Raw genomic sequence first — 25,180 nt, 5'->3', positions numbered from 1 at the left:
CAGGGGCTGTGCCTGGATTCTTCCAACCTACACTTAACCCTTCTCAGCCCAAAGCCTGCCAGAGCCCACCTTTCCAGTATCCCCTCCATTTACCTAATCCAGACACACCTGAGGCCACACAAACTTCCTGCCCACCTACCAAAACAGAGTCAAACCATGCCCCCTCTGCCACATACACTGAGGTGTCCATCAAAACAAATCTGTCAGAAACACACTGTAACCAAACATTTGGGTGGCCTGCGCAGCCCAAAGCCCTCTAAGGCAGACAGCGCTGCAGCAGCCCTCCAGCCACGGGGTAGGCCAGGATGAACACCCTGACCCCCAGCAGCCAGCGGTCCAGTTCTGTCTGGGGACAGAAGAGGGAACTGAGGGGCGCTGAAAGGAAGGGTGCACACAGCCAGGGCAAAAGCTCCCCCAGGCCAGCCGAGCCGCCTGCAAATGGAGGAAGGAGAAGGGAAGGAGCAGAGCAGGGAAAAGCAGAGGGTGCAGGGAGCAACGGGCAGTCTGCATCCACTCTGGTCTTGAGGGCCTTGTTTCTGTCTGTCTGTCTGTCATCGTCCATGACCCACCCACATCCAAGACCCACCCACTGTGTGCCCAACCTTCAAAACACACCCGGCCTCTGATGATGGCCTGATCGGCCTGGGCCTGTCCACACCACTGTCCCCTCACTGAGACTGCAGCCACCTCCCCCGGAGCCTCCCAGCTCTCACACCTCATTTCCATCCATGCTCCCTCCCTTAGTGATCCTGGCCTGGGCTTTCAGGCCACCAATATGCCAGCATTCCCAAACTCCCGCCCCCGCCCTGACCTCACCCTGAAGGCCAGCCTCTCGCCCCCTGCCTGTGCGCTGAGTCCATCTAGCTTCCTCAGACAGCTCACAGCTCGCCTCCTTCCTCTGTGCAGGCTGCTCCGACTCCCCCTTTTTAGCCCTACACCCACACCCCACATCTTGTTGATTTTCCCTACAAATTATACAAAAAAAATCTGACCACCTCTTTTGCTCTCACCCTTGCCAAGTCCCCAGCATCTCTGGGCTGGATCCAGTGGCCTTCCCTGTGGAGTCTGGGGCCCACAGGACTAGGCTCCAGACCTCAAGAATCCTTGCAGAACTTTAGATCCTATCGTTTTAGCTGAAAGGGCTCTGACAGCCACTCAGCACCGAGGTGACGTCCTTACTGCCGCCATCAGGGCCTGGATGACCTCCACCCACCTTGCTCCTTCTGCTTCAACAACAACCACAACCACCACCACAACCGTGCCTTGGGGCCTTTGACCTGGACTGTCCCTTTTCCTCCTTGGTCAGGACCTGCACTCACATTTTACTCACAGATACCTTCAACACGGCCACCTATAACCGCCCCTCGTCCCTCTCCCTCCAATCCTCGGCTTCCACAACTCTTAGCAGCAGGATTTACTCACCACTCATCTTGCCAACAGGGTACAGGCTCAGAGGAGGCAGGCTTGCTACGAACACCAATGCGCTGTTGCAGAACAGCGCATGCGCCCGAGAGCTGGGGCGTGAACGTGGGAGTGTGGCCCTGGGGGTCAGGCAGGACAGGTGGGCTCCACTTCAAGGAGGCTTGATGATTAACCATCTACTGCATCCCTAAGGAGAAAGACCAGGAGCAGCCGCATGCCAACTGAGGTCGGATCTGGTACTCTGAGGAGATGGCCAAGTACTTCTGCCATTCTGCCTCTCTACCAGTCCTTCAAAAAACAAAACAAGACCCCCAGCCCAACAAGCTTGTCTGTATCTAACTGAATACCACTTTTATTTTGGGGAGAGGAGTACTGAGTATTTAATCCAGGGGTGTTTTACCACATCCCCAGTCCTCTGTTTGAGATTTTGAGTCAGGGTCTTGTTAAGTTGCTGAGTCTGGTCTCAAATTTGAGATCCTCCTGTCTCAGCCTCCCAAGTCCCTGGAATTACAGGCATGTGCCACCATGCCTGGCTTGAATATCATTTATTTTTAATAACTGTGAAAATTTGAGTACTGATGAACATGATGCTGATATTAGCTATCACATATGCAGGGCTTACTGTGGGAGAGATACTATGCTACTGCTTTATTAACTTTTCTATGTCTTCACTATTTCATCTGTACAATGGGAATAATAATTAGCACCACTTAAGGTGACTGCAAGGATTCAGTCATAATAGTAAGATCTTGAAAAATATTAGTTTGTTTTAGTTAGCTACTGCTGTGTAACAAATCATCCTAAAACACAGTCATAAAATACCAACCATTTATTTGCTCATAATTCTGCAATTTAGGCAAGGGTCAGAGGGTGAGAGGACTCAGGATGGTTTGTCTCTAATGCAGATGGGGCAGCTGGCAGCAGTTAAAAATCCAAGGCAGAATCACTCTCATCAGCTAAAATAGCCAGAACAGCTAGAGGCTGCTGGACCTCTATAAAGATACAATCAGAGATATGGAAAAATGTGCTCTATATGTGTAAAGCGAATTGTAATGCATTCTGCTGTCATATATAACAAATCAGAATTAAAAAAAAAAAAAAAAAAGGCAGATAGCACTGCAGGAGTCCTCCAACCAGGGCTCTAAGAGTAAAAGCAGAAGTTACCAGGCCTCTTAAGGTTCAGGCCCCACATTTGGTAAGTGCCACTTTTCACTGTATTCTATTGATTAAAACAAATCATAAGCCAATCCAGATTCAAGGGAAGGAAGGAGACTCTGCTACTTCACAGGAGAAACAGCAAAGAATATGTGGTTGCATGCCGGGCAAGGTGGCACATGCTGGGCACGGTGGCACACGCCTGTAATCTCAGCAGCTTGGGAGGCTAAGGCAGGAGGATCACAGTTCAAAGCCAGCCTCAGCAATGGTGAGGCACTAAGCAACTCTGTTTCTAAATAAAACACAAAATAGGGCTGGGGATGTGGCTCGGTGGACTGCCCCTGAGTTCAATCCCCAGTACCAAAAACAAAAACAACCCAAACATAGCCTCTAGGTCCATCACACACACTGTCCATGGAGTTAGTCCGACTCCTGCACAGCCTCAAACCTCTTCCTAGGATCCAGACCAGATTTCCTATCAGGGGCTCACAGCATCCTCTCCCTTTCTTTGTAATTCCACGTTTGTGAGATTACCATTTGAATCCTCATCCCTGAGACTGGGTTTTTTGGGGAAACTTTGTCCTCTGCTGGGTTCCCAATACTGAGCATAAAGCAGAGGCAAGATAAATGTCTGCTAAACGTGTTGAGTCCTCAGAAAAGTTTAAGGTGAACCCTTTGAGTTGTGCAGGAATGGCCCCCAGATACTCTGATCCAGATCTACGCTCTGAAAATGGCTCAATCTGAGAAGTAGTTAGTGAGTCCTGCTGTGTGCCAAGCCACTCCTCTTGGGTTTGGAGATAAAGCATGAAAGAGATAATCAAAGCCTTGCCCTCATGAAGCTGATGGCATGGGGGGGAGGGGTGTCAGTAAACAAGATAAATTGTACAGTGTGATAAACAGTGATATGATTAACAGAAGGCAAAATGGATGTCAGTGGTATAATTTTTGAAGGATGGTCATGGAAGATATCAAGAAGAAAGTATTATCTGAGTAAAAAACTAAAGGAGGTGAAGGAATGAATATGGGAAATCTGGGACATGAGTCTTCCAGGCAAAGGGAACAGTAAGTGCAAAGGTCCTGAGGCAAGTGTGGCTGGAGCAGAGTGAGTGATGATAGTCCACCATGTCACAGAGATGATGAAGGCAGACTGTGCAGGGCCTTACAGGCCATGGAGAGGACTCTGGCTTTTACCATGGGTGAGATGGAGCCATGGAAGGGTTCTGAGTAGGGGAGGGATAGGACCAATGCAGATGTTCAGAGTCCCTTTGGACATGTGAAAAACAGATTGAATAGGAGCAGGAAGACCATCAAGGTACTACCACAGGAGTTCAATTTGATAAAGATGACTTTGGAGATACCTCCAGAAAAACAAGGAGGTATGAGGTAGGCAGTTGGTCAAGAGCTCAGGGGAGTGGTTCTGGGCTGGAAACAGAAATGTGAGACATACATTTCTGTGCCTGTCTCAAATTCTTCATGGACCTACATGATCTGGCCCCTTCTGATGTCCCTAGGCTCATCTGGCACCTTAAAGTCAAGGGTTCTCTCTCTCTCTCTCTCTCTCTCTCACACACACACACACACACACACACACACACTCACACACACACTCACACACAACCTGACTCACTTCCTAGCTCTATGATCTTGGGCAAATTACTTAACCACCTCTATTTTCTGTACCTTTATTTGCAAAGGGGAGATGACAATAGCACCTGTCTCCAAATACTGTTAATTCCAAATATTTTTACTGAGGTGAGCTGAGTATAGTTCAGTGGTAAAGCATTCAATTCCCAGTACTGGAGAGAGGGAAAAATTAAGGAAAAATTTCACTGGGAATCTACAATCTGTTTCACGTGCTGGAGATACCCCTTCCCCAGCCTCTCTATCTCTTCCACAAACCTGCCAACTCAACCTTCTGGATTTCTCTCCTACCAATCTCCATCCTTCCCTCCCTATCATAGCCCCTGCTCTGATCCATCCAGGATCTCTCTTGCCTAGGAACCTGTTACAGAGACTGCCAGACCCCAGCCTCTTTGCTATCAATCTATTCCCAGATCGCAACAAAACTGAAGCATGCTCCCTGCCTTCTAAAAATCCTGTAGTGACTTCTCCTTGTTCTCAGGACAAAGGCCAGCTCTCTAGATGGTCAAGAAAATATCCCACGAGTTAATTCATTCAGAACTTTCAAAACGATCTCCACCAAAATATAAAAAACAGGTTCTTTCCAGGACTACCTTTGCGCATGCCATTCCAGGGGACTGCCACCCAACACATCCTTCTGTCTACAGGTCTTAGCTCAGCTCCTACTCTCCCTGGAAGCGCCCCCTACCCTGCCTCCTCCCGGTTCTCACCGCGTTCCAGGCTGACCCCGTTACTGAACAGGCACAGGTCCGCAAGGATGTCCTGGCCTGTCTTCCGACAGGAGCTTCCCGCAAGCCGCCTAGTCACAATAACCAGTGATGGCTCTCGTGACAGGGCCGCTTTAGGCCTCAGCGCCTACCTCCTGCTCCAGAACCGCGAGCACAAAACGCTGTGACCAGAGACCCACCTTCCGCATGCCCGCCAGCCGCACACCTATGCAGAGAACAGCCCAAACGCCCCAATCACGGCTTCCTTCACCTCTACTGCCTGCCTCTACCAGGCACCCGAACAACCCCGACTGCTGATTGGCTGCCTCAAGCCCCGCCCCCACGCGTGAGCGGAGAATTCTGGTCTTCGTAGTTTCCCAACGAAAAATGGATAAAGAAACTACGACCTAGAACTTCATTTCCCAGGAAACGCCACGCCCCAGTTGTAGGAGAACGTACCCTTTGTGAACCAGGAAGTTCCTGATTGGCCAGTTGAGACAGACGTTTCCAAATTGCCAGGGAACAAGACCACTTACCTGGAACCCAGGGAATATCTTTTTGCCTGAGACTCTCAAAAATGCTTTGTTCGCTATGATTCCAAAGGGTAAAACCAGACATGGACGGGGTGAAGTCTGTACCTATTGCCTGCCTGTCCCTCAGGTGGCACTAACAGGGCCTGCTAAGTGCACCCAGCATGTACCAATGGCTGCCCAGCATAAGGAGACCCGCCTGTATATTCTGTGGCTTATGAGATCATAACATGGTATTTTCCAGACAGAGGAGAAGGGGGCCTTTACCTTTCAGGGCCTTAATTTGCCCTGGAAAAGGCAAATGTGAGATAGGATCCTATCCAGATTTGTCTAGGATTCCATAGCCCCAGAACTTCTGCAGCCCCAAGACTGAACCAACATCCCTAATGTCTCCAGAAGGGATGTATCCACACCACAAAGCTCTTCTGGCACCCCCCCTCCCAAAACTCCCTTCCCCACCATGCCTCTAAGGGCCAGATGAGGGGAACCAAGGCCCTGCAAACGCTCAGGCAGGCATGTGAGAAAGCTCTTTACTGGGGGGTACAGCAAGGAGGAGCAAGGCCATCTCCCCCTACCTGCCCCCACCCCCTCCTAGGGCCCTGGGATGAGGGGGGGTCTCCCCTCCACCGGACCACCACTGTCTTTGGTACAATAAATAGAAAACAAGGGGGGATAGGGGGTCAAGGGTCCAGTCCTCAGTGGGGAGAGTGTGGCCAACCCCCTCTCCTTGACCCCCTGCCCCAGGCCCCAATCAGTGCAGGCCTCACCCACCCCAGCTGGGTAGCAGCAATTCCAGTCAAGGGGAGAGATGAGGATGGGAGCCCAGGGCCCCCAGATGGGGGGAGGGTATGGCTTCAGGAGGGGCCCCAGGGAGAGGGCAGGGTCATGAGCTGGCTGCTGTACTCTGGGGTACACCACGAAGGCCTAGGCGAGGCCCCAGAGTGGCAGGGTCATCAGGGGGTGGGAGAGGTGGACGACCTCCTGTCATCCGAGTCCGGAGGGCTGAGGCAGCCGGGTGCTGGGGGGCAGGCGCTGGGTGAGGTGGGGAGCAGTCTGGAGGGCCGCCCACCAGGCTCACATCCATCAGCTCCGGGGGTGGTGGCGAAGTTGGTGATGGGGGACGGCCAAGGCATCGGGGTTGAGGGGGTAACTGGGCCCCTGTCCCCGGCAGTGACGAGGCAGAGGTAGGGGCTTGATGTGTCTTGTGGGGCACATCACCCCCCGCCCAAGGGCGCAGTGGCTGAGAGGGTGGGACCTAAAAAAACCAAAGCAGCAGTTGGTGAGACAGATCTGGGTCTGAAAGTCTAGGCGTTCCATCACCCACCTTCAAAGCCCTCAAAGCCCCAGTACCTGGGGGCTGTTCATCTCACAGTCAGTGATGGGGGGCCCAGGGCCCCCACAGTATCTGTTGCTGTAGCGATAGGTCCGGTTGTCACTGGAGGAGCCACTGGAGCCTCCTGGAAGTGCCAGGGAGGAGAGGTCACAGGTGAGGAGAGAGTAGCTGGTTTGGGGGTTGCTAAGTCTGTTTCAAGGCCTAGGCCCAGATTTGTACTCATCCGCCAGAACTCATCTTAAGGATCCAGTTTTGCGATCTGGGGTCAGAGTTTTGTTTTGGGCATTAAGAGTCAAAACAGTTTTAGGGATGTGAGCCCAGGCCCAGCTTCAGGAGTCATGTCAGGGCCACAGGGAGCTTGCTTACCCCACCTTATTTTGGAAAATCAGGCTGCTTCAAAGGCCCACTGACAGGGTCACCCAGGCCAGGGCAAACCAGAGCTGACCCCACCCTGCTGTTCCCTTCTGGGCACTGGGCACCCACCAGAGCTGGAGATGGAGCTGGCGGTGCTAGAGGAGGGGCACGTGTCGAGAGGTGCGGGCGAGGTGGAGGCACTGCTGCCTGCCGGGCCCGTGTTGGTGGCCTCGTCGGCCGTACGGCGGAAGAAACCATGCTGCAGAGCCCCCAACGGGCTGATGCGGGCGGCGGGCTCATACTCCAGCATGCGCAGCACCAGGTCCTGGAAGCGGAGGTAGTCGGCGGGGCTGTGGCCCGGCTCCCCCGCCCGCCGGCCCCCGGGCCCGCCCGTCTGCACGCCCAGCACCTCCTGCAGCCGCCGTGTCCCGGGGCCCTGGTAATCCTGGCAGGGAGGGGGTGGGAGGGGGGGCAAGAGAGTGGCCGTCAGTGGGCAGGAGGGGCAGGGAGACACACACGGGGAAACAGAGGCACAAGAGAGAAAGTGGAAAGAGAGAAGCTAGAGTTGCGGGGTAGGAAGGAGAGACGGGGTGGGCAGGGGAGGAAGGAAAGGGTAAACAAGGCGGAAAGGAAGAAAGGGGGAGACACTGGGAGGGAAAACAAGGAGGGAGAGAGGGAGCCCCAAGTGTGAGAGAGTGAGGGGCCACCGGGGTGGGAGGAGTGGCGCGGGGCAGGAGCCGCACCTTCCTGAGTTCCTTTGTCCTTCGTAGAGTCCAGCCACCCCCAGGCAGCCGCTCAAAGTATTTGCGAGCCTTGGGTGCCTGCTCCAGCATGGGGGCCGGTGGGATGCCCAGCACCTCCACAATGCGGCTCATCTGGTCCACCTGTGGGCGGGCGGTGGTCAGGGGTACCAGGCCAGCCAGGCTCCACCCTTCCACCTCCAGTACAGCCCTTCCTGGGGGGCGGGGGCGCACCTCATTGGAGCCGCTGAAGAGGGGTTCTCCCGTGTGCATCTCCACAAGGATGCAGCCCAGGGACCACATGTCAATGGCCAGGTCGTAGGGCGTGCCCAGGAGTACCTCTGGTGAGCGGTAGAAGCGGCTCTGGATATACTGGTAGATCTGGGGGAGGGAAATAGTCAGGAGTCCCAGCCTCCCTTACCGATGCCACTGGCACCCACAAAGCTAAGAGGACCCAACTGGGAACGAAGGCTTCAAATCCTGACATTCTTGGCAGCCACTTAACAGAAACCACAATCTCTGCTCACCTGATTTAACCCTCTCTATCCCAAGTCCTTGCCCCTTCTTGTGACCAGAGGCTGGCAGTCCCTAAAGCCCTAAGTTAGGGTACTGGAGCCACATCCCCAGCCCTTTCTATTTTTTGAGACAGGGTCTCCCCAAGTAGTTTAGGGCCTCACTAAATTGCTGTAGCTGGCCCTGAACTTGTGATCCTCCTGCCTCAGTCTACTGTGTTACTAGGATTACAGGGGTGTGACATGGTGCTCGATTCTTAAGTAACCTTAGTGAAGGGCCTTCCATCCCGATTGAGTAAACGACTTGGCAAAGCAACACCCCAGGCTCCAAACCAACCAACCTCACCGGCTGCCTCTGGCTACATGAGAAATGACCCTTTCCCTTCCTAGTGGACAGTGTATCTGTGGATCTCTCTTCTACTTCCAGCCAGCAGGGGCCCTCTAGGACAGCACCAGCTGAAATCCCCACCTCCAGCGCAATCCCTCAGGTGTAGTCTCTGCAGTCCTGGGCTAGCCCCCCCCCCCCCCCCCCCCCGTAGCGGCCCCACCCACCCTGCTAGCCCCGCCCCTGGATGGTTTGAGCCGCACCCGCTGGCCAAGCTGGCAGGAGCTGCCGAAATCCACAATCTTGATAGCACTGCGCTTGGGGTTGCAGAGTAGGATGTTCTCTGGCTTGAGGTCGCAGTGAATGATGCTAAGCTCCGGCGTAGCCAGGAAGAGCAGCGCCGTGCAGAGCTGCTGCGCTAGTTTCCGGGTCAGATTCAGTGAGACGCCTCGGAAGTGTGTGTTGCGCAGGAGGTCGTACAGGTTGTAGGACAGCAGCTCGAACACCAGGCACAGGTGGTTGCGGAACATGAAGTGCCGCTTCAGGTGGACTGTGGGGGAGGTGAAAGAGGCAGTAACAGAAGACACAGGTTCAGAGAGGGCCAAAGGTAGACCAGGGTCATACAGCAATGAGTACCTCAGCTTCCTAAGCACTGGCTAAATTGTTGGGTGCCCATGGATACCTCCCATCAGTCAAGATGTTTCTATATGGTGTGTAACTTGAGTCACACAGGAAGTTCTCTTTTCAAGTTTCTGTCAAACCTTCTGATTAAACCAAATAAAAGGTTTCTGTTAGTTCCTAATATAATTCTACACTTCCTCATTTGATTTTATAGATAGCATTGTTTTCATCATAGTTATATCTATTTTTGTGGCAAGAAACACTGGTTTTCCTTTTGTAGGAAGACTGTAAATTTTCCTTTCAAGAGAAACAGTCAATCCCCTTGCTAATTCTAAGAGGAATCAGTGGCAGAAAAGAAAGAAAAAAAAGGAAAAAACAAAGATTGGCATAGATGTTGACAGTCAAGGCTCTGGAGCCTTATCAAAATATAGCTCTGCTGAATATAAGCTGTCACCTCATTCAAGTGACAACATGGAATGCCTGGGTTCCTTATCTCCAACATGTGGGCAATAGTGCCCTGTCCCTCATGGGGCTATGATGAGGTCATTTATGTAAAGTACTCACAAAGCCTGGCCTTTAATGAGCACTCGATAAACCCTGATGGTTATCAAGTGAACGGGCAAAAGTTATAAAAGCAACAGGAGACTCCATAGGGTTGAGAGGTACAGACCAGGTGCTGCCCTAAAAACAGCAGGTAACCTCCTGTGTGTGTGGGGGGGCAGGTAACCCCTCCCTATCCCAGGGTGCGCCCTCTCCCAGGTACCCATGGCTCAGTCAGTCCCAGGCCTCACCTATGTAGTACTTCATCTCTGTGTCATGCTGGTTCATCAGCTCCAACAGTCGAAGCTCAATCTGGGCCTGGTTCAGGAAGGCCTTTTTGTTCTTGATGATCTTGATGGCCACCAGCTCCTGAGTCTGATGATCATAAGCTTTCACCACCTGTCAGGCAGGGCATGTGACCAAGTGAGGCGGGGGTGGACAGAGCCAGGCATTGCTCTTCCCTTCCAGCCAGAAGACCCAGCAATCACAGGATTACTACTACTACTTCAAAACTGAGTGCTCACCATCAGCTGAGCAGTGATATGAACATGGACATAAACTATCTTCTGTGGAGTCTTATTATTTGTATTTTTACAAAAAAGTAAACGGGGGAACATTGAAACCTAGTGACTGGACAGGAGTGAGTGACCCAGCACAAGACTTGAAGTACTGGATGTCTGGGTCAATGTCAGTAGGTGCCTGTGCCCCCCAATCCCTGGACAGCATGGGGCTTGTCTTGTACCTGGCCAAAGGAGCCTTTGCCAATGAGAGAGTCAATCTCGTAGCGTTCCAGCCAGCGCTCACCACTGCGCACAATATAGTCATGGTTGTCGTCGTCATAACCATGGTTCAAGACCTTCTTCTCCTTCTTGGTGCTCGAGTCCTGGGGTGGCGCCTGCTGGGCCCGCCGCTTCTTCTTGGCATAGTACACCTGCCCAGTCAGCCAGAAAAAGGGAACTGTGAGCCTGAAACAGCCAAGACCCCCCAGCACTCAGCCCAGGAACGTCTAGCACCTGCCCACCTCATTAATGTGCTTGTAGGTCTTGATGAGGTCCACAGAGAGCTTGCGCAGCGGGGCTGAGGTTGCGTCCCGGAAGGCCAGGGGCAGCCTCCGAGGCAGTAGCCGCACATCAGGCAATACCTGTGGGGCAGTATGAGGAGAGGACAGTGAGGACAGGCCTTTGCCTTAGAACTCCTGGAGAGAAGAACTAAATGGGCGGCTGGCTCATCATGGTCACACACAATTTAACTGGTCCTTGTCTAGCTCCCCCACTAGAATATAAACTTGTCTTGTCCTTGCTGACTTTCCAGTGCCTTGAGCAGGGACCAGCACATGACGAATGTTGGCTAGAAATCTGTCCTGTGAATAAAGGAGTGGATGGTTTACCCCTGACCTTTCCCCCAGACCCTGGGTCAGTTCACTCTTTTCTGAACCTCAGTGGGAGAGCTCATACAGAATACCTGGGCTCTGCCCCTCAAACATTCCACCTGAGATCATCTCGTCAAGGATCCCTGCCTCTGAAGACCTCCCAAATCCATTCACTGTCAACCCCTGGGGCCTTCCCAACCCTCACCCCACGTGCTTGCTTTGGCAGCACATATGCCAACCCTCATTCCGAGGGAGATCTCTGCCTGCTTCCTTCACTGCAAGGTTCTTGGATCGGGACCTGGCCCCCTGGACCTCCTGCTCCACCCTTGCTTCTAGTTCTACATTTCAGAGCCTTATCTACTGCCTCTGGAAATCTGCACACCACTCTGGCCCTGTATGTAGCCCAAGACCCTTCAGGCTCAGCCCCTTTCCCCACTGACCCCTCCAGGTCTTTTACTCTGGACTTTTTTCTCTCACTTTCTGTCTGCTGTGTGCCTGGCACAGTCCTTAGCACTTTCCCTGTGTGTTGTGTTAGCTTGTTTAACCCTAGCAATAACCCCGCAAGGGAGACATTGTCATTGGCCCAATTTTATTCAACAGAAAGCTGACGTGTGGGGGACCTAATGCAGCCAACATGTCAGGATTTGAACTCAAACTCCCCAAAGTAATTGCCTGAAACTATTCTACTTCCATGGGTCTCACAATGCCCCCTGGAGACTATCCTGCACAACGGCATCATCTTTTGATCCTCAGACCCTTCTATTCCCAGCTTCCCTCTACCTCCTGGCAGATGGGGAGCCAGCTGAATGCCTACCTGTGTGTGCTCCTGGGGCCCCGGGAAGCCAGAGAAGGGACCATGGCCTGGTGGGACGGCCATGGTGGGCTCAGAGGGCCGCAGGGGTGCGAGGCCTGGAGCGGGAGCCCGGCCGGGGGGCGCCTTCTCGCATCCTGCACCTCGGCTGCCACCGCCGCTGAGACCTGAGAGCAGGCGGAAGTGGGAAAACAACATGGAACGTGGGGATATGTGGGACAGTGCCAGGCAGGGAAGAGGTGGGCACAAGAGAGAAGGCAGAGCACGAGGGAAGGAGAAAAAGAGTGCAATAGAGCAACAGGTAGCAGTACAGAGGGGACAGAGAGCACGTGAGTGGGAGAGGGTGGCACAGCAGAGTCCCACAGCAAATGATAATAAAATAAGTAAATGAGGCAGCACAAAGAAAAGAATACATAAAAGGGATGATTGGGAGCCGGACAATGTGGGAGGAGGTGGATATGGACAGTGACAGGAAAGGAGGACAGAAAGACACCAGTAATTGGGGGAGGAAAAGAGAAGACAGAAACCAGGGGCACTCTGGGGAGAACTCTTTCTTTCTTCCCTTTTCTACTCATGGCTCTCCCCAGGGCCCCACATACAAGACTTCACCCTCAAACAGACTTTCCTGAACACCAGGTTGCTCCAGTGCCACAGTAAGGACCCTCCACTTTAAGTAGACCCTTCCCAGTAGGATCCCCCCAAGCCACAGCAAGAGTCCTCTGCAGGCCCCTAAAACCATATCAGGATCCTCAGGGACCTCCAGGCCACATGGAGGTCTGAGAAACCCTATGACAGAGTTTTCAATTACCAGGGTATTCCTTTCCCAGGGCACCCTCTCCATATCATGCCAAGACCTTTTCCCTATATTAGGTCCTCCCAAACCAGGAACCATCCCTCCAGGAAGTCTCCCTATGCCATATTTTGGTTTTTTCTGGGCCCCACAGAGATCTACCCCATATTACTTTAAGACCCCCTCCCAGGCAAGGCCAACTCCTCCACCTCACGGGCTTATGGGGGAGGCGTGTTTTCCTGCAGTTTGAAACTATTATCCTTTTCTCCCCTATACTGGATCTTTGTCCCCACTCAATTACCCAATATGCCTACCAGAGCTTTCTCCAGTCACCCCTTTACACTAGGTCATTCTACAACGGTGTCTATTCCTAGAAGGGCTCTATAGCCAAATCCCCAAATATCACATAGGATTCTCTCTTCCCAGTGTCTGCCACGACAAAACCCTCTTCCTACGGAAGTCTCCACACCAAATCCTATCTGTCCCATGCCTTGCCACTCCAGGACCCCTTCCTCTCTTGGAGCTTGCACCACAAACAACGTCTTCCCAGGGCCCCCCCCACATTAGGACCAAATCTCCCAGCCCCCACCCCCTACCCGGGTCAGGGCTGGCGCGGGGCCCACGGGGGGCTGGGGCGCGCTGGGGCCCCCAGTGGGGTGGGCGAGCGGCCAGCATGGCGGTGGTGATAGCAGCGGTGAGAAGGTGGCCGCCTGTCCCCGGCCCGGCCGGCCCTGCAAGCCCAGCGGCGATGAGGGCAAGCGGGACAGGCTGCCCCGTGGGTGACAACAGCAGCCACCGCCGCCGCCGCCGCGGGCGGGGAGAGGAGGGGACGAGGGTCAGCCCGGGGCACGCGGGGGAAGGGGAGAGCAGGTGGACGGGGGAGGGGAGGGTTAACCCTCGCCCCACCGGCCCCGCCCCGCCCCGCGGCCACCTGCCCCCGGGGACCCTGGTGTCCCGCCCTCCACCCAGGAGGCCCGCCCCGGCCCGCTGAGACCCGGCGGGCGGGGCCAGAGTTTGGCAATCCGCACCTCCCATGGCAACAACCGCGCCATTGGTCGTCGCTGCCAAGAGCTGAGCCAATCACAGACCAGGGCAGCTGTTGCCAGGCGACGACGAAGCGGCCGGCGGAGCCGAGCCCAAACAAAGGGCGGGAGTGGGGCCCAGCAGCCCCCTCCCAGCCTCCCTCTCAAGAAGGCTCCCTCGGGCTCGGCCCCTTCCAGGAATCCGACTATGAATAGCTAGACACGGCTCGCACCTGCCCGATGCCCCCCTCCTCTTCTCCCTCGGCCTCGTGCTAAGTCTCGCAGCGACGCAGGCAGGGCGGATCCCGCCCTGCCCTCCTTCCCGCAAGCGCGTGCCGCCCCGCCCGTTGCCGCGTCGTTACCTGAGGGCGCGGGTAAGGGGACTCAAACTGCTCGGGGAGCCCGAGCTCAGACCTGCCCACTGGCTGAGGGTATCCGGCGGACGCAGCAAGCCAGGGCCCCGATTACCCAGTAATGCAACCAGCAAAATGGCGACCACAACAAACCGACCCCCCCACCAGCCTCAGGCTCCGCCCCATCTCATCCACTCCCCTCACGTGACATAGGGTAACACTCTACGCCTGCGCTCTGCAGCGCTTACTGGCACACATGCGCAGTGAGCTGCCAATGACCGAAATCTGGGTTAGGAAGGCTGCGCAAGAATCTGCTACAAGAGGAGCAAGGGCTGTGACAGGATGCGATTACAACCCCCACCAAGCAAAGTTGACTGAGGGCACATGGATCCTGTTGTCTACAGACAACAGCAATTACAGAACAATCAGCTGCAGGGAGCGACTGGATCAGTCTTTTAATAGAAAAAAAATCAACATTCAACAGTAGCAACACACATCTCTTGGAATCCAGACAGCTTTGAGCTTCAGTTCTTCACCTTGGGAGGTGGCCTGTGTGCAGAAGATAGGAGATTGGGGATGGGGAGATGGTGTCACAGCTTGTCATCATTTTGGGGGTCCCCAGAACCATGGCACTGCTGGTGCCTGGAAGGGAGGTCTCTGTCCCGGTGGATTACTGGGCCCCTGCTCACCTGTATACACCCACAACCACAGCATGGTCTCTTTCATAGGGCTCTAGGGTCAACTGTTCCTGGGGCTTCATGTTCTCCTGCTGCATCTTCTTCACTTCAGAGGCAAACACGGCCTCAGCTGAGGCTGTGGAGTCAATGCAGTTGGCCTACAGAGGAGGAAGGATTTGTGGTCTGCAGCAAGGCAGTGGGCTTTTTCCCTTTTTTCATGCTTTTTAAACCAGAAGTATGTCTTCATCAAGTGAAACCCAGGCTTGCAAATGTGGTCAAAAAATTAGAATAAGTTTTAAATATGGTTCTCTGAAGCAGGATGTCCTATTTATCTAAAAGTCAGTGTTTAAATTTTAAACCCAGCTTTTTTTTTTTTCTCACCTACTTCATCTTAGTAATATTAGTATGAAGCTGGGAACAGTAAAACCAAGGTCACGAAAGGCTAACAAATGGTGAGCCTGGTGAAAGGCACATGGTGGAGTTTTTATCTCAAAACATTCTGAGAAATGCACTCACTACTAATCCATTTCCCAATCCATGTCAGGATCTGTTTAAACACTTCACATACATCGATTAATTTAATCCTTACATCAACTCTTAAGAAGACAGGCATTTCTATGTTGCAAGAAAAGAAACTGACAAAGATTAAATAACTTACTCAATTAGAATTCAAACTAAGATAGTCATCATGCACATGACCGCCACTCTCTTGCCTCTTTTACCCAAAAGATACCCCCCAGGATGTTGCTACTCCGTTTTAGATTTCAAGCCCCGCACCTTAATGGAAATTACAAAGTGTCCTCCATTGCGCAGGAAGGTGTGGGCATTTAGGGCCACAATCCGGGTCTGGTCTGGCTGGGCCACGTCCGCAAAGATCACATCCACCATTGCTAAGGAGAAAGGACGATACTGTTAAAGAAGTTGGCCACGTCCGCAAAGATCACATCCACCATTGCTAAGGAGAAAGGACGATACTGTTAAAGAAGTTGGATACATGCTAGATTGTTCCAGATCCTCCTGTGGGGCCTGTGCTCCATTAGCAGCAGTTTCCTGAAAGAGTCTCCCTACTTCCAGTCTCACTCTCTCCAAATGATCCCCCTTCCCTCCACAGTACCCTGAGATGGGTCCAAAACTGACAGTCACACCACTTATCCAATCCTCTTAATTGGATGCCATCTACTCTTGTGGCCAACTGGGCTAGGTATGGGGGACACAGAGAGGAATCAGAACTGGACCCTGTCCTTGAGGTGCTCTGAGGTCTTGAGGAAGAAAACAGACACATCATGAGAAAGACAAGTAAAGCTGAGTAGTTTAAAGGCAAGAGTGGGAACAGGCCTGTGAAAAAACTACAGGACAAGGGGAAGGAAATAACTGTGTGTGGGGAAAAAATGCACAGAAAGAAAAATGAATGGAATGAAAATATTTTTTAAGGCAATGTGACTTTAAAAAAATGAAAAAGTAGTTTAGTGAAAACTGATTCTTTAAAAACTGGGAAAAGTAGATAGCAAATGTTCTTATCAGTTACCTCTGGGGAGAGATTTAAAAGACTTTCCATTTTTATACTATATTTTTAAAAAGTAGTTATTAATATTCAATAGGCCCATGTGGGGAGAGGAAAGACAGTAGAATGAAACAGACATTATTACTGTATGTATATATTTGTCTGTATGACCAATGATTCTGCAACATGTACATTCAGAAAAATGAGAAATTATATCCCATCTATGTATATCAAAGTGCATAAAAGCATTCTACTGTCATTATAACTAATTAAAACAAAAAAGAAATTTAAAAAAAATATTCAATAGGCCCCTCTGGTCCAGGCCACACACAGCTTGTGCTTTCTGGGCTAGGATCTCACCAGACAATAAGGACCCCTGAAAGTGGCTTCTTTTGTTTAGGAACACTGTAAAGATTAAGAAGAAGGAAGTAGACAAGACTGCTTCTCCCGTGGCACCTGATATCTGAACCCCTGAAGCAGGGTCATGATCTTCACCACCTCTCCTGGTTCCCCTCCCCATTGCTCCATTCCCATCCATTGCTCATCCAATCTGACCCCATCTGAATCTTCCAGGAAACCTGGTTTGGCATGCCTTGCCTGCCTTGGGCCACCCCATGGACCCACTCTCACCAATGAGCATGCGGTATTTGTGTGGATGCCGAGCATCTTCGATCACAGGAATAATGTTGGTCCTCTTCTTGGCCAAGTTAATGAGGTCACGGCCAGATCGATGAGAGAACTCAACTGCATAGACCAGTCCATCCTAAGATAAATCCAGTAATAATCAGCAACAACACTGGTCCTCATCTGGGGAATGACTACTTTGGGTTCATACACTGCACATCACTTCAGACTCCCAACAAAATCCAACTGTTTAAATACTGTTATTATCATACTCATATTACAGGTGAATACACTGAGGTTTGAAGTCACTGGCCAAGAGTCAGTTATCAGCAAAGCTACAGAGCCCAGGCTCCCCAAAAATAGGCAACCAAAGCACAGAGATGAAATAACCAGAGCTAAAAGTATTTGAAATGGATCAGGCCCTTATAGGAATTAACTTATTTAACTGTCACAACAACCTCATTCTCCAGAATATTAAACTGAGGCTCAGAGAGGTTAGGTAACTTGCTGAAAGCCATTTCATCATTAAATACCCTAGAGTCTAGGGTTTTTAACATGCCTATAATCATAAGTGAACAAGAAATCATGAAATGAGATACACACATGCCAGGTGCCCTCTGTGGGAAACCAGTACACACAAGAAATGCAGACTGGAAACTATGAGAACTACTGGTTCTTTCAAGAGAAACTAGATGATCAGATTTTGGGTACATAAATCCCCATTCCCCACTCCTTTACGGGGATTAATCCCAAAGGAATTTTACTATTGAGCCATTATCTCCAGCCCTTTTCATTTTTTTATTTAGAGACAGGGTCTTGCTGAGTTGCCCAGGCTGTCCTCAAACTTGAAAAGGTTGGCCTTGGACTTGCAATCCTCCTACCTCAGCCTCCTGAGTAACGGGATTATAGGTGCGAGCCATCACACCTGGCAGAGGACATGAATTTTTAAAGAAGGCAACAAATCCAAATAGTTTGGTATCTATACTCCCAGCTCTGGATCCCACAAATGCTGGTCTTTCTATGCCCATACCACCTTCCTCAAGGCCAAGAACCCAGGAGTGCAGCTAAATGAGCATCTACTTCAGGCTGCTCTGCTGACTCACAGGTACTGTGTCGGAAGGAGATGGCCCAACATTACATATGGTGGGGAAGCAGCTAGGACCACTTCAGGGTGACACTGGAGGTGGCTTTTCCCTTCATCCACCTCTCTACCTGTCTACTCACCTGGCCTACGATGTCAGACACATGAGAGACGGTGGTGCCCGAAGCTGCTCCAAGGTAGAGCACTTTGGCCCCTGGCTTTATGTGGATCTGGTCCACACCACCCAGGATTGCTGCTGCCAGCTTGGAGCGGAAGGGGTTCCAGGCTCGGTACTCAATTTTGTCATCTCCCTCCTGGGTCAAGAAATATGAAGATGGAAGTCAGTGTTAGACTCTTCTATAGGACCCCATTTCCTTTGGCCCTAAGAACCCTCAAAAGAAATGAAGTTCAGTTGTTACACAGGAACTGAACATGGACTCCCAGCAGTGAGCACGACAGGTGTACCCCTGTCCTCGAGTGGATGTTGCTGACTTGATGAGAAGACGCAGCAGGAGACAGTAAATACAAGGAATAATGGTCAGACCTGTGCACTTATCATTTCCTGTCCTAGCACCTATTTATGCTACTCCTGGTCCCAGGTGCTGGGGACACAATAGTGAAGAAGACTCCAATCCTGCCCTTAAAGGATTAAGAATACACTGAGGTAACTAAACACAAACTTGCATGTTAGATGGTGAACATGCTAGGAGAGAACACTGAGCCAGGAAAGATGTGAAGTTTGAGAAACACGGCAAGGAACGTGCGAAAATCAGGAAGGGCAGCTGGGAAGGGCTGGGCAGGAGACTGCTGAATCAGACCTGGAGGGCAGGGGAGCCATTCCAGCTACATGGGGAAGAACACTCCAGGCAGAGGGACAGCAAACAGGAAGGCCCCAAGCAGGCCCATGGCTGGACACAGAGAAAATGACACAGGAGTAGAAGGCAGGGGACTGACAGTAAGGGCTGCTTGTAACAGACAGGGTGATATGAGCCTACCCTGTCCGAAAGACCAGGTGACACCTAACCAGAGATGCAGATGAGAAGGAAGCAGCTTTGCATGGACCTGGGAGAGGGGAGAGTGGGAGGCCAGTGTGGCTGGGGGTACCTGCAGGGAGAGTGGGGGAGACAGGCTCATGAGCAGGGAGGGGAAGTTAGAATGTGCAGGGCCACAGGGAGGACTTAGGAGGGCCACAGTCCAACTAAGTGTTAAGATGGTCCCCTGGCTGTCATATGGAGGAAACACAGCAGGGGCAGGGAGACAAGACCATTGGTGACACCATCAGCTGGGGCCTGGTGGCTTGGAGAGGGGCCCAGGTCTCACCGAAATGGAGACTCTCTTCTCTCCATACACAGATTCTCCAGGAACCAGATTCTTGGTGACGAGTGCGTCTTCTTTTCCACGACAAATGAAGACCCCTGGTGAGGGCAGAGAGTGGGGCTGAGACTCCGCCCTGCCCTGCCCTGTCCCACAACAGCTGCCGTCCCATCCCCACTCACCCTCATGTCGATGAGGTTCCACCATCACATTCTTTCCTGACTGGTTTCCTCTTTTTCCGCCCCGGCCACGGCCCCGGTTGCCACCAGGCTGGAAGCCTCCACCTACAAGGAAGAGCTACAGTAGGAGGGGGACCCGCGGTCTCCCTCCCCCTGAGGCTCAGGAAGGCCCCTGCGCCCCACTCCCCGATGTCACTTACCCCTTCCTCCTCCTCCACCACCTCCTCCTCGGCCACGGCCTCTAAAGCCACCTCGACCTCGGCCTCCGCCAAAGCCCCCTCGGCCTCCGCCACGACCACCTCGACCACCTCGATCACCAAAGCCCCCTCGGCCACCGAAGCCGCCCCCACGGGGACTGAAACCTGTAGTGGGAACAAAAACAGGAATCAGGGCCATGAAGCTTAAAAGACTAAATAGCTCTTACCTGGCAGCACCACTCAGGTGGGAAACCGAGGAGCAGTGCCGGTGTGTGGCAGCACAGGCGTCCAAGAATGTCCAAGCGCAGGAAGCGCCGAAGGAGCCCAAATGCGCGTTGGCAGAATGGACAGACACGACGGAGGAATGTTCAGAATCGACAATGGAAATGACCTTCAGTCCACACCAGACAGGTCAAACTTAGAATTACAATGTTAAGTGAAAAAACAAGTTTGAGAAAACCACACTAAGCACAATATTCTTTTTGTGATGGTCAGTAACAACTAAAGTTAAAGCCGCACTGGGCTGACACATGTGGTAACTGCCCCTGCCCTGGAGGCGAGAGGATCATAAAGGTGAAGTTATGATTTGGGCTACTGACCAGGAAGGAGTTATTAATTATGGTGCAGAGACAGAGGTGGAAAATGGATATAGACGCAACCCCTGCGTGTGTGTGCACTGGGGCCAGAGTCCCCTAGATCCACCTGATGTTGCATCTGGAAGGAAAGTACCAACCCCCAAACAGAGGGCAGTTTAGTGCGATGCTTGCCCAGCTAACTCTTTTGCCTGTTTCCAACATTCTTCCCAGCTCAGGAAGAAAGTGGGGAAAAAAGCAGGGCCTGGTGGTGCATGCCTATAATCTATGCAGTTTGGAAGGCTGAGGCAGGAAGATGGAGAGTTCAAGGCCAGCCTCGGCAACGGCAAGACATTAAGCAACTCAGTGAGACCCTGTCTCACACAAAATAGGGCTGGGGATGTGACTCAGTGGTCGCGTGTCCCTGAGTTCAATCCCTGGTACCAATAAAAAAAAGGATAACAATCCACAAGTGGTTTAGGGATTGTCAATAATATCAGAAATTTAGGGCTGGTGATATAGCTGAGTTGGTAGAGTGCTTACCTTGCATGCACAAGGCCCTGGGTTCAATCCCTAGCACCACAACAAAAAACAAAAACAAACAAATAAACCCCAGAAGCTTAATAAAAATACATTTGGAGAGACTTTGTTTTTGATATTTCAGGAAACATTTTTCTCAAAGTACAAAACAACGCATAAAGCAGACTGAATTCTTCTGGTGCTAACCAATTCCACATTTGACTTTTCTGTGATGTTTTAAAAGCTCTGAAGTACTATTCTGAAACACCCCATTTTTTTTCTTTTCTTTTCTTTTTTTTTTTTTTGGTGGTGCTGGGGATGGAACCCAGGGCCTCACACATGCTAAGCAAGCTCTCTACCACTGAGTTATATCCCCAGCCCCCCCCTTTTTTTTTTTTTTAAAAAGTCTTATTTTGTGACAGGGTATGGCTAAATTGCCCAGGCTGGACTCAAATTTGTGATCCCCCTGCCCGACTCCAGAATAACTGGGATTACAGGTGTGCAGAACTGTGCCAGCCTTCAAAAACCACAAGACTTCTTAAAGCATAGTTAGTTTGAAAATTAGTGATGGTTTAATATTATCTCATGATGTAAATTATTAATAATAAATTCACTAAAGCTTTTGTAAAGGTACACTATATCCACAGCCTGCCATAGTTTCATGTATCCAAATGGTATTAAAAATGAAAACATAATTTTATTTTTTGTTTTTGCTTTCTTTGAAAGTGTAACAATAGCTATTCCTAATTTTTTTTTTAAATTAATAGCTGAATGTTCAAAATTCCCAAACATCACCTGGCGTTACCTCCTGTCTTGTGCTCCTCTGCAGTCTACTTTCCACATAGCAGCTAATGGTTGATCTTTTCAAGACAGCAAAATCAGGTCTCATCATTCCCCTACCTAAATCCCTCCGAGGATTTTCCATCACAAAATGAAATCAAAATTTCTTTCCCTGGCTTACAAAGCCCCAAATCAATGAGTCCAACCTGTGGCTAAATCCCTGAAACTTAAGAGATGCTGATTTAATTGTACTGGGCATGAGGACTTTTTCCAGATGATTCTAACCCCAATTGAGATCCAATAGACCAAGAATCTGACCCCTGCTGATTTATCTCGCCTCACTGGGTCCCACACTTTTCCAACCAAAGAATAGTCCAGCTTCTAAAATCTCCATCATGTGCTGTTCCCACTGCCCACTTCCTGAAGAAAGTAGAATAACTCCCCAACTCCAATGCATTCAGGGCTCTGATCAAATGTTTCCAGCAGGGCATTCCTGGCTGCACTACCCTTACCCTGCTTTATTTCTCTTCATACATCATACCTACAATTTTATTATTATCATGGCTACTCCTCCACAAGAACCAAGCTCGAAATGCATAAGGATTTGTTTTAGTTACTGTGGCATCCCCAGCACCATACACAACATCTGGCACAAAGTAGTGGCTCAATAAACATCAATTGAGCAACTGCCTAATGATTATTAAGTTCCTGGGAATTGCTCCAAGGAGAAGGCACCCTCTCCTTTTGTTCAGAGATGAGGTGATCAGGTAGTGACTGGGACAGCGCTGGTCTCTCCCCAAAGTATCCTATATAGGGGGGGAAATGGCCATGCCACTTCCACTCATGACCCTAGAGAGTAAGGGAAGGATCATGATTATCATTTCCTACCTCATAAAATTGTAAAGATTAAATTACTTAATATCAAAAGCACTTCACATAATACACAGCCCGCACACAGTTCAAACTGAGGGGAGGAGTCCCTCTTCCTACTCTTTAGCAGAGAAATCCATGAGTCTCAACCTAGGCCCCCAAAACAGACCTGGCAAGGAGTGCAGCAGGTGCAAGTGTAAGCTTTCAGACCCAGATACAACGTATCCATATCCTTCAGGTGCTGGGGGCTGTCAGAGAAATGTACTGAAAGGACTCACACCTCAGGAAAAAACCACTATATACTTTCCCAGAAAGTCCTGAATTGGGGGCAGGGGGTCTACAGACCCTCTGGTTTAGCATCTGGACTCGTGTCACAGCTTTCCCCAACTGAAAAATGGCAACTCCAGCCAGGCCTAGTGGCACACACCTGTAATCCCAGTGGCTAAGGAGGCTAAGGCAGGGGGACCGCGAGTTCAAAGCCAGCCTCAGCAAAAGTGAGGCTCTAAACAACTCAGTGAGACCTTGTCTTTAATAGGGCTGGGGATGTGACTCAATGGTGAAGCACCCCTGGGTTCAATCCCTGGTACCCCTCCACCCCCGCCCCAAATGGCAACTCCATCCTTCACTTATATACTTCAAACTTTAATTAGCCTTCACTCCTTCAGACTCTGCATACAATCTGTCAGCTCTCTCTTCAAATTATATTCCCAAATCAAAATGCTTTGTCAGCAAGTCCACTACTACCACCCTGGTCTGAGCCACATCTCCTAGGTTTGGGGTATAAATGCCACTGATGTGCCTGATTCTACCATAAAGTCGTTTCCACACAGATGCAAAAAGAAAGATCCCTTTAAAAACATCAATCTCACTGCATCAAAATCTCCCGAAGGCTTCCTCTCTCACTCAGGCTAAAAAGCTGACTCCAGACAATTTCTACAACTTCACATTTTACCCTGTAATGGAAAAAAGCCGGGTGGCACGTCCTCCATTCCTTGGGAAATCACACAATCACAGTCCACAGGACATATGCAGGCTTGCTGGGGTCTCAGGATACACAGCCTAGCAACTACTTCCCCCTCAGTGAAAAGAAAGGGCGTTCATGTGGGGTATGGATCCACAATGCCCTTGTAGATGCCTCATCTCTCCATATATGCACACACACAAGAAGAAAACAAAACCTGAACTAGAGAAACAGACCCTCTTGGCAGTGGTGAAAAATTCCCCAAACTTAGTGGACCCAGTTCTCACACTGAAGAAAATAGGTAGTGGGCAGGCATGATTTAGGAAGCTCTTAGACACCAGGGAGAGAAACACTAACTTTGTTCCCCTTGAGAAAGTTAAGGATGACAATTAAAGCCAATATCATGATTTGTCAAGCTGTACTATTACCTCGTTGGGTGTGGTAGTCCACGCCTATAATCCCAGCAGCTCAAGAGGCTGAGACAGGTGGATCCTGAGTTCAAAGCCGGCCTCAGCAACAGGGAGGCATTAAGCAACTCACTGAGATCCTGTCTCTAAATAAAATAGGGCTGGGGATGTGGCTCAGAGGTCGAGTGCCCCCGAGTTCAATCCCCAGTACCAAAAACAAAAACAAAAAAAACACCTCGCTTAATCCTAACAGGGTGCCACTTTCTTGATGAGAAAGCTGAGGCTCAGAGAGGAAAAGCTACTTGTCCAAGGTCACCAGTAGGCTAAGAAAGTGAGCCAGAAACAAATACGGAACTTAGGTCCTTCTGTCAAAGCCATAACTCTCATTCCACCGTAAGAGGGGTGGTGAGGTGGATGCATCAGAGTAACAAGGGAAACAGAATAAATAAAGACCACTAGTGCTCTGTGCCTACCCTCCCTCCACCCGCTAATACTGGGCTTGTTTAAGTTTCTCTAACTGCAGACTTGCGAATCCTAGGCCCCTAAATCTCCATCTCCGGGATCCGCCCCCCGGCCCCGTTAAAGCGTGGAAAGCGGGAAAATGGCAAGAGAGGGCCGCGCACTATCAAGCGGTGGTTCTCATCCACTCCGGCTCTCTCTGAAGAGCTAGTTTGGGAGGCAAGAGGATGGTGGTGACGATGGCGACAGGGGAGGAGACGGAGGAGACGGAGGAGACGGAGGAGACGGAGGAGCGAGGTTTCCAGACCCAGTTCCTTGTCCCAAGATCAGAACTCTCCATCTCCAACCCAAGCCAGATTCCCAAACCCATGCACAGATGCCTGGATGCAGACTCCGGTTTAAGATCCTCAAGTGCCGCCCCCGGCCCAATACCCAATTACCTCTAATGACCGCATCTACTAGACGCCAAGACCCCAATCCCAGGACCAAGGCCCTCGACTCACGACCGAAGCCAGTCACAAACCTTCAGACCTCCAGGGATCAGGATCGATCGCAGGGCAGAACCAGCATCACCTCCCCACCAGAGACCGGACCCCAGGCTCAGAGCCCAGGCCCAGGCCCCATCCCTCCGATTCCGGCCTGGCACCCGGATTCCCGCTGTCCCCAGTCCTTGAGCCCGGACCCCACTGCCAGCCCGCACCTGGCTTCATGGCTAGCGCTGGAGTTGCGCGGATCGGGGAGTCGGCTGCGTCCCTAACTCCACGAGTCTGGAGCTTTCGCACGTGGAAAGGAGCGCAGGCGCGCGGCGGCGTGT

The 25,180-nt window shown here is 51.3% G+C and overlaps 2 protein-coding genes across 6 annotated transcripts; both read right to left on the bottom strand.

The window, feature by feature from the left end:
• Positions 1 to 5,971: 5,971 nt before the first annotated feature.
• Dyrk1b (dual specificity tyrosine phosphorylation regulated kinase 1B) lies at positions 5,972 to 14,377 on the bottom strand. Of its 5 annotated transcripts, XM_076839504.1 has the most exons (12): positions 13,447 to 13,798; positions 12,064 to 12,227; positions 10,902 to 11,021; positions 10,623 to 10,811; positions 10,132 to 10,279; positions 8,983 to 9,269; positions 8,117 to 8,263; positions 7,886 to 8,026; positions 7,552 to 7,587; positions 7,272 to 7,467; positions 6,806 to 6,912; positions 5,972 to 6,710 (listed from the first exon to the last, which is right to left on the bottom strand). In XM_076839504.1, the coding sequence occupies exons 1-12, from the start codon at positions 13,523 to 13,525 to the stop codon at positions 6,339 to 6,341; spliced, it is 1,986 nt and encodes a 661-aa protein (XP_076695619.1). In that variant the 5' UTR covers positions 13,526 to 13,798; the 3' UTR covers positions 5,972 to 6,338. The 5 variants fall into 5 exon arrangements, with proteins under 5 accessions (XP_076695619.1, XP_076695621.1, XP_076695622.1 ...); XM_076839506.1 differs by lacking the exon at positions 13,447 to 13,798 and adding an exon at positions 14,235 to 14,377 and having other exon boundaries at positions 7,272 to 7,587; XM_076839507.1 differs by lacking the exon at positions 13,447 to 13,798 and adding an exon at positions 14,106 to 14,227 and having other exon boundaries at positions 7,272 to 7,587.
• Positions 14,378 to 14,655: 278 nt separating this feature from the next.
• On the bottom strand, positions 14,656 to 25,180 carry Fbl (fibrillarin). The gene is made up of 9 exons (XM_076838604.1): positions 25,067 to 25,180; positions 19,802 to 19,963; positions 19,605 to 19,706; positions 19,429 to 19,523; positions 18,252 to 18,422; positions 17,034 to 17,166; positions 15,680 to 15,792; positions 14,915 to 15,060; positions 14,656 to 14,774 (listed from the first exon to the last, which is right to left on the bottom strand). The coding sequence occupies exons 1-9, from the start codon at positions 25,074 to 25,076 to the stop codon at positions 14,750 to 14,752; spliced, it is 957 nt and encodes a 318-aa protein (XP_076694719.1). The 5' UTR covers positions 25,077 to 25,180; the 3' UTR covers positions 14,656 to 14,749.

Source organism: Callospermophilus lateralis, chromosome 18 (genome assembly GCF_048772815.1).
Source record: "Callospermophilus lateralis isolate mCalLat2 chromosome 18, mCalLat2.hap1, whole genome shotgun sequence".
Lineage (NCBI taxonomy): Eukaryota > Metazoa > Chordata > Mammalia > Rodentia > Sciuridae > Callospermophilus > Callospermophilus lateralis.
The sequence above is the reverse complement of the archived record's forward strand: the minus strand, read 5'-3'. Positions and strand labels throughout refer to the sequence as shown.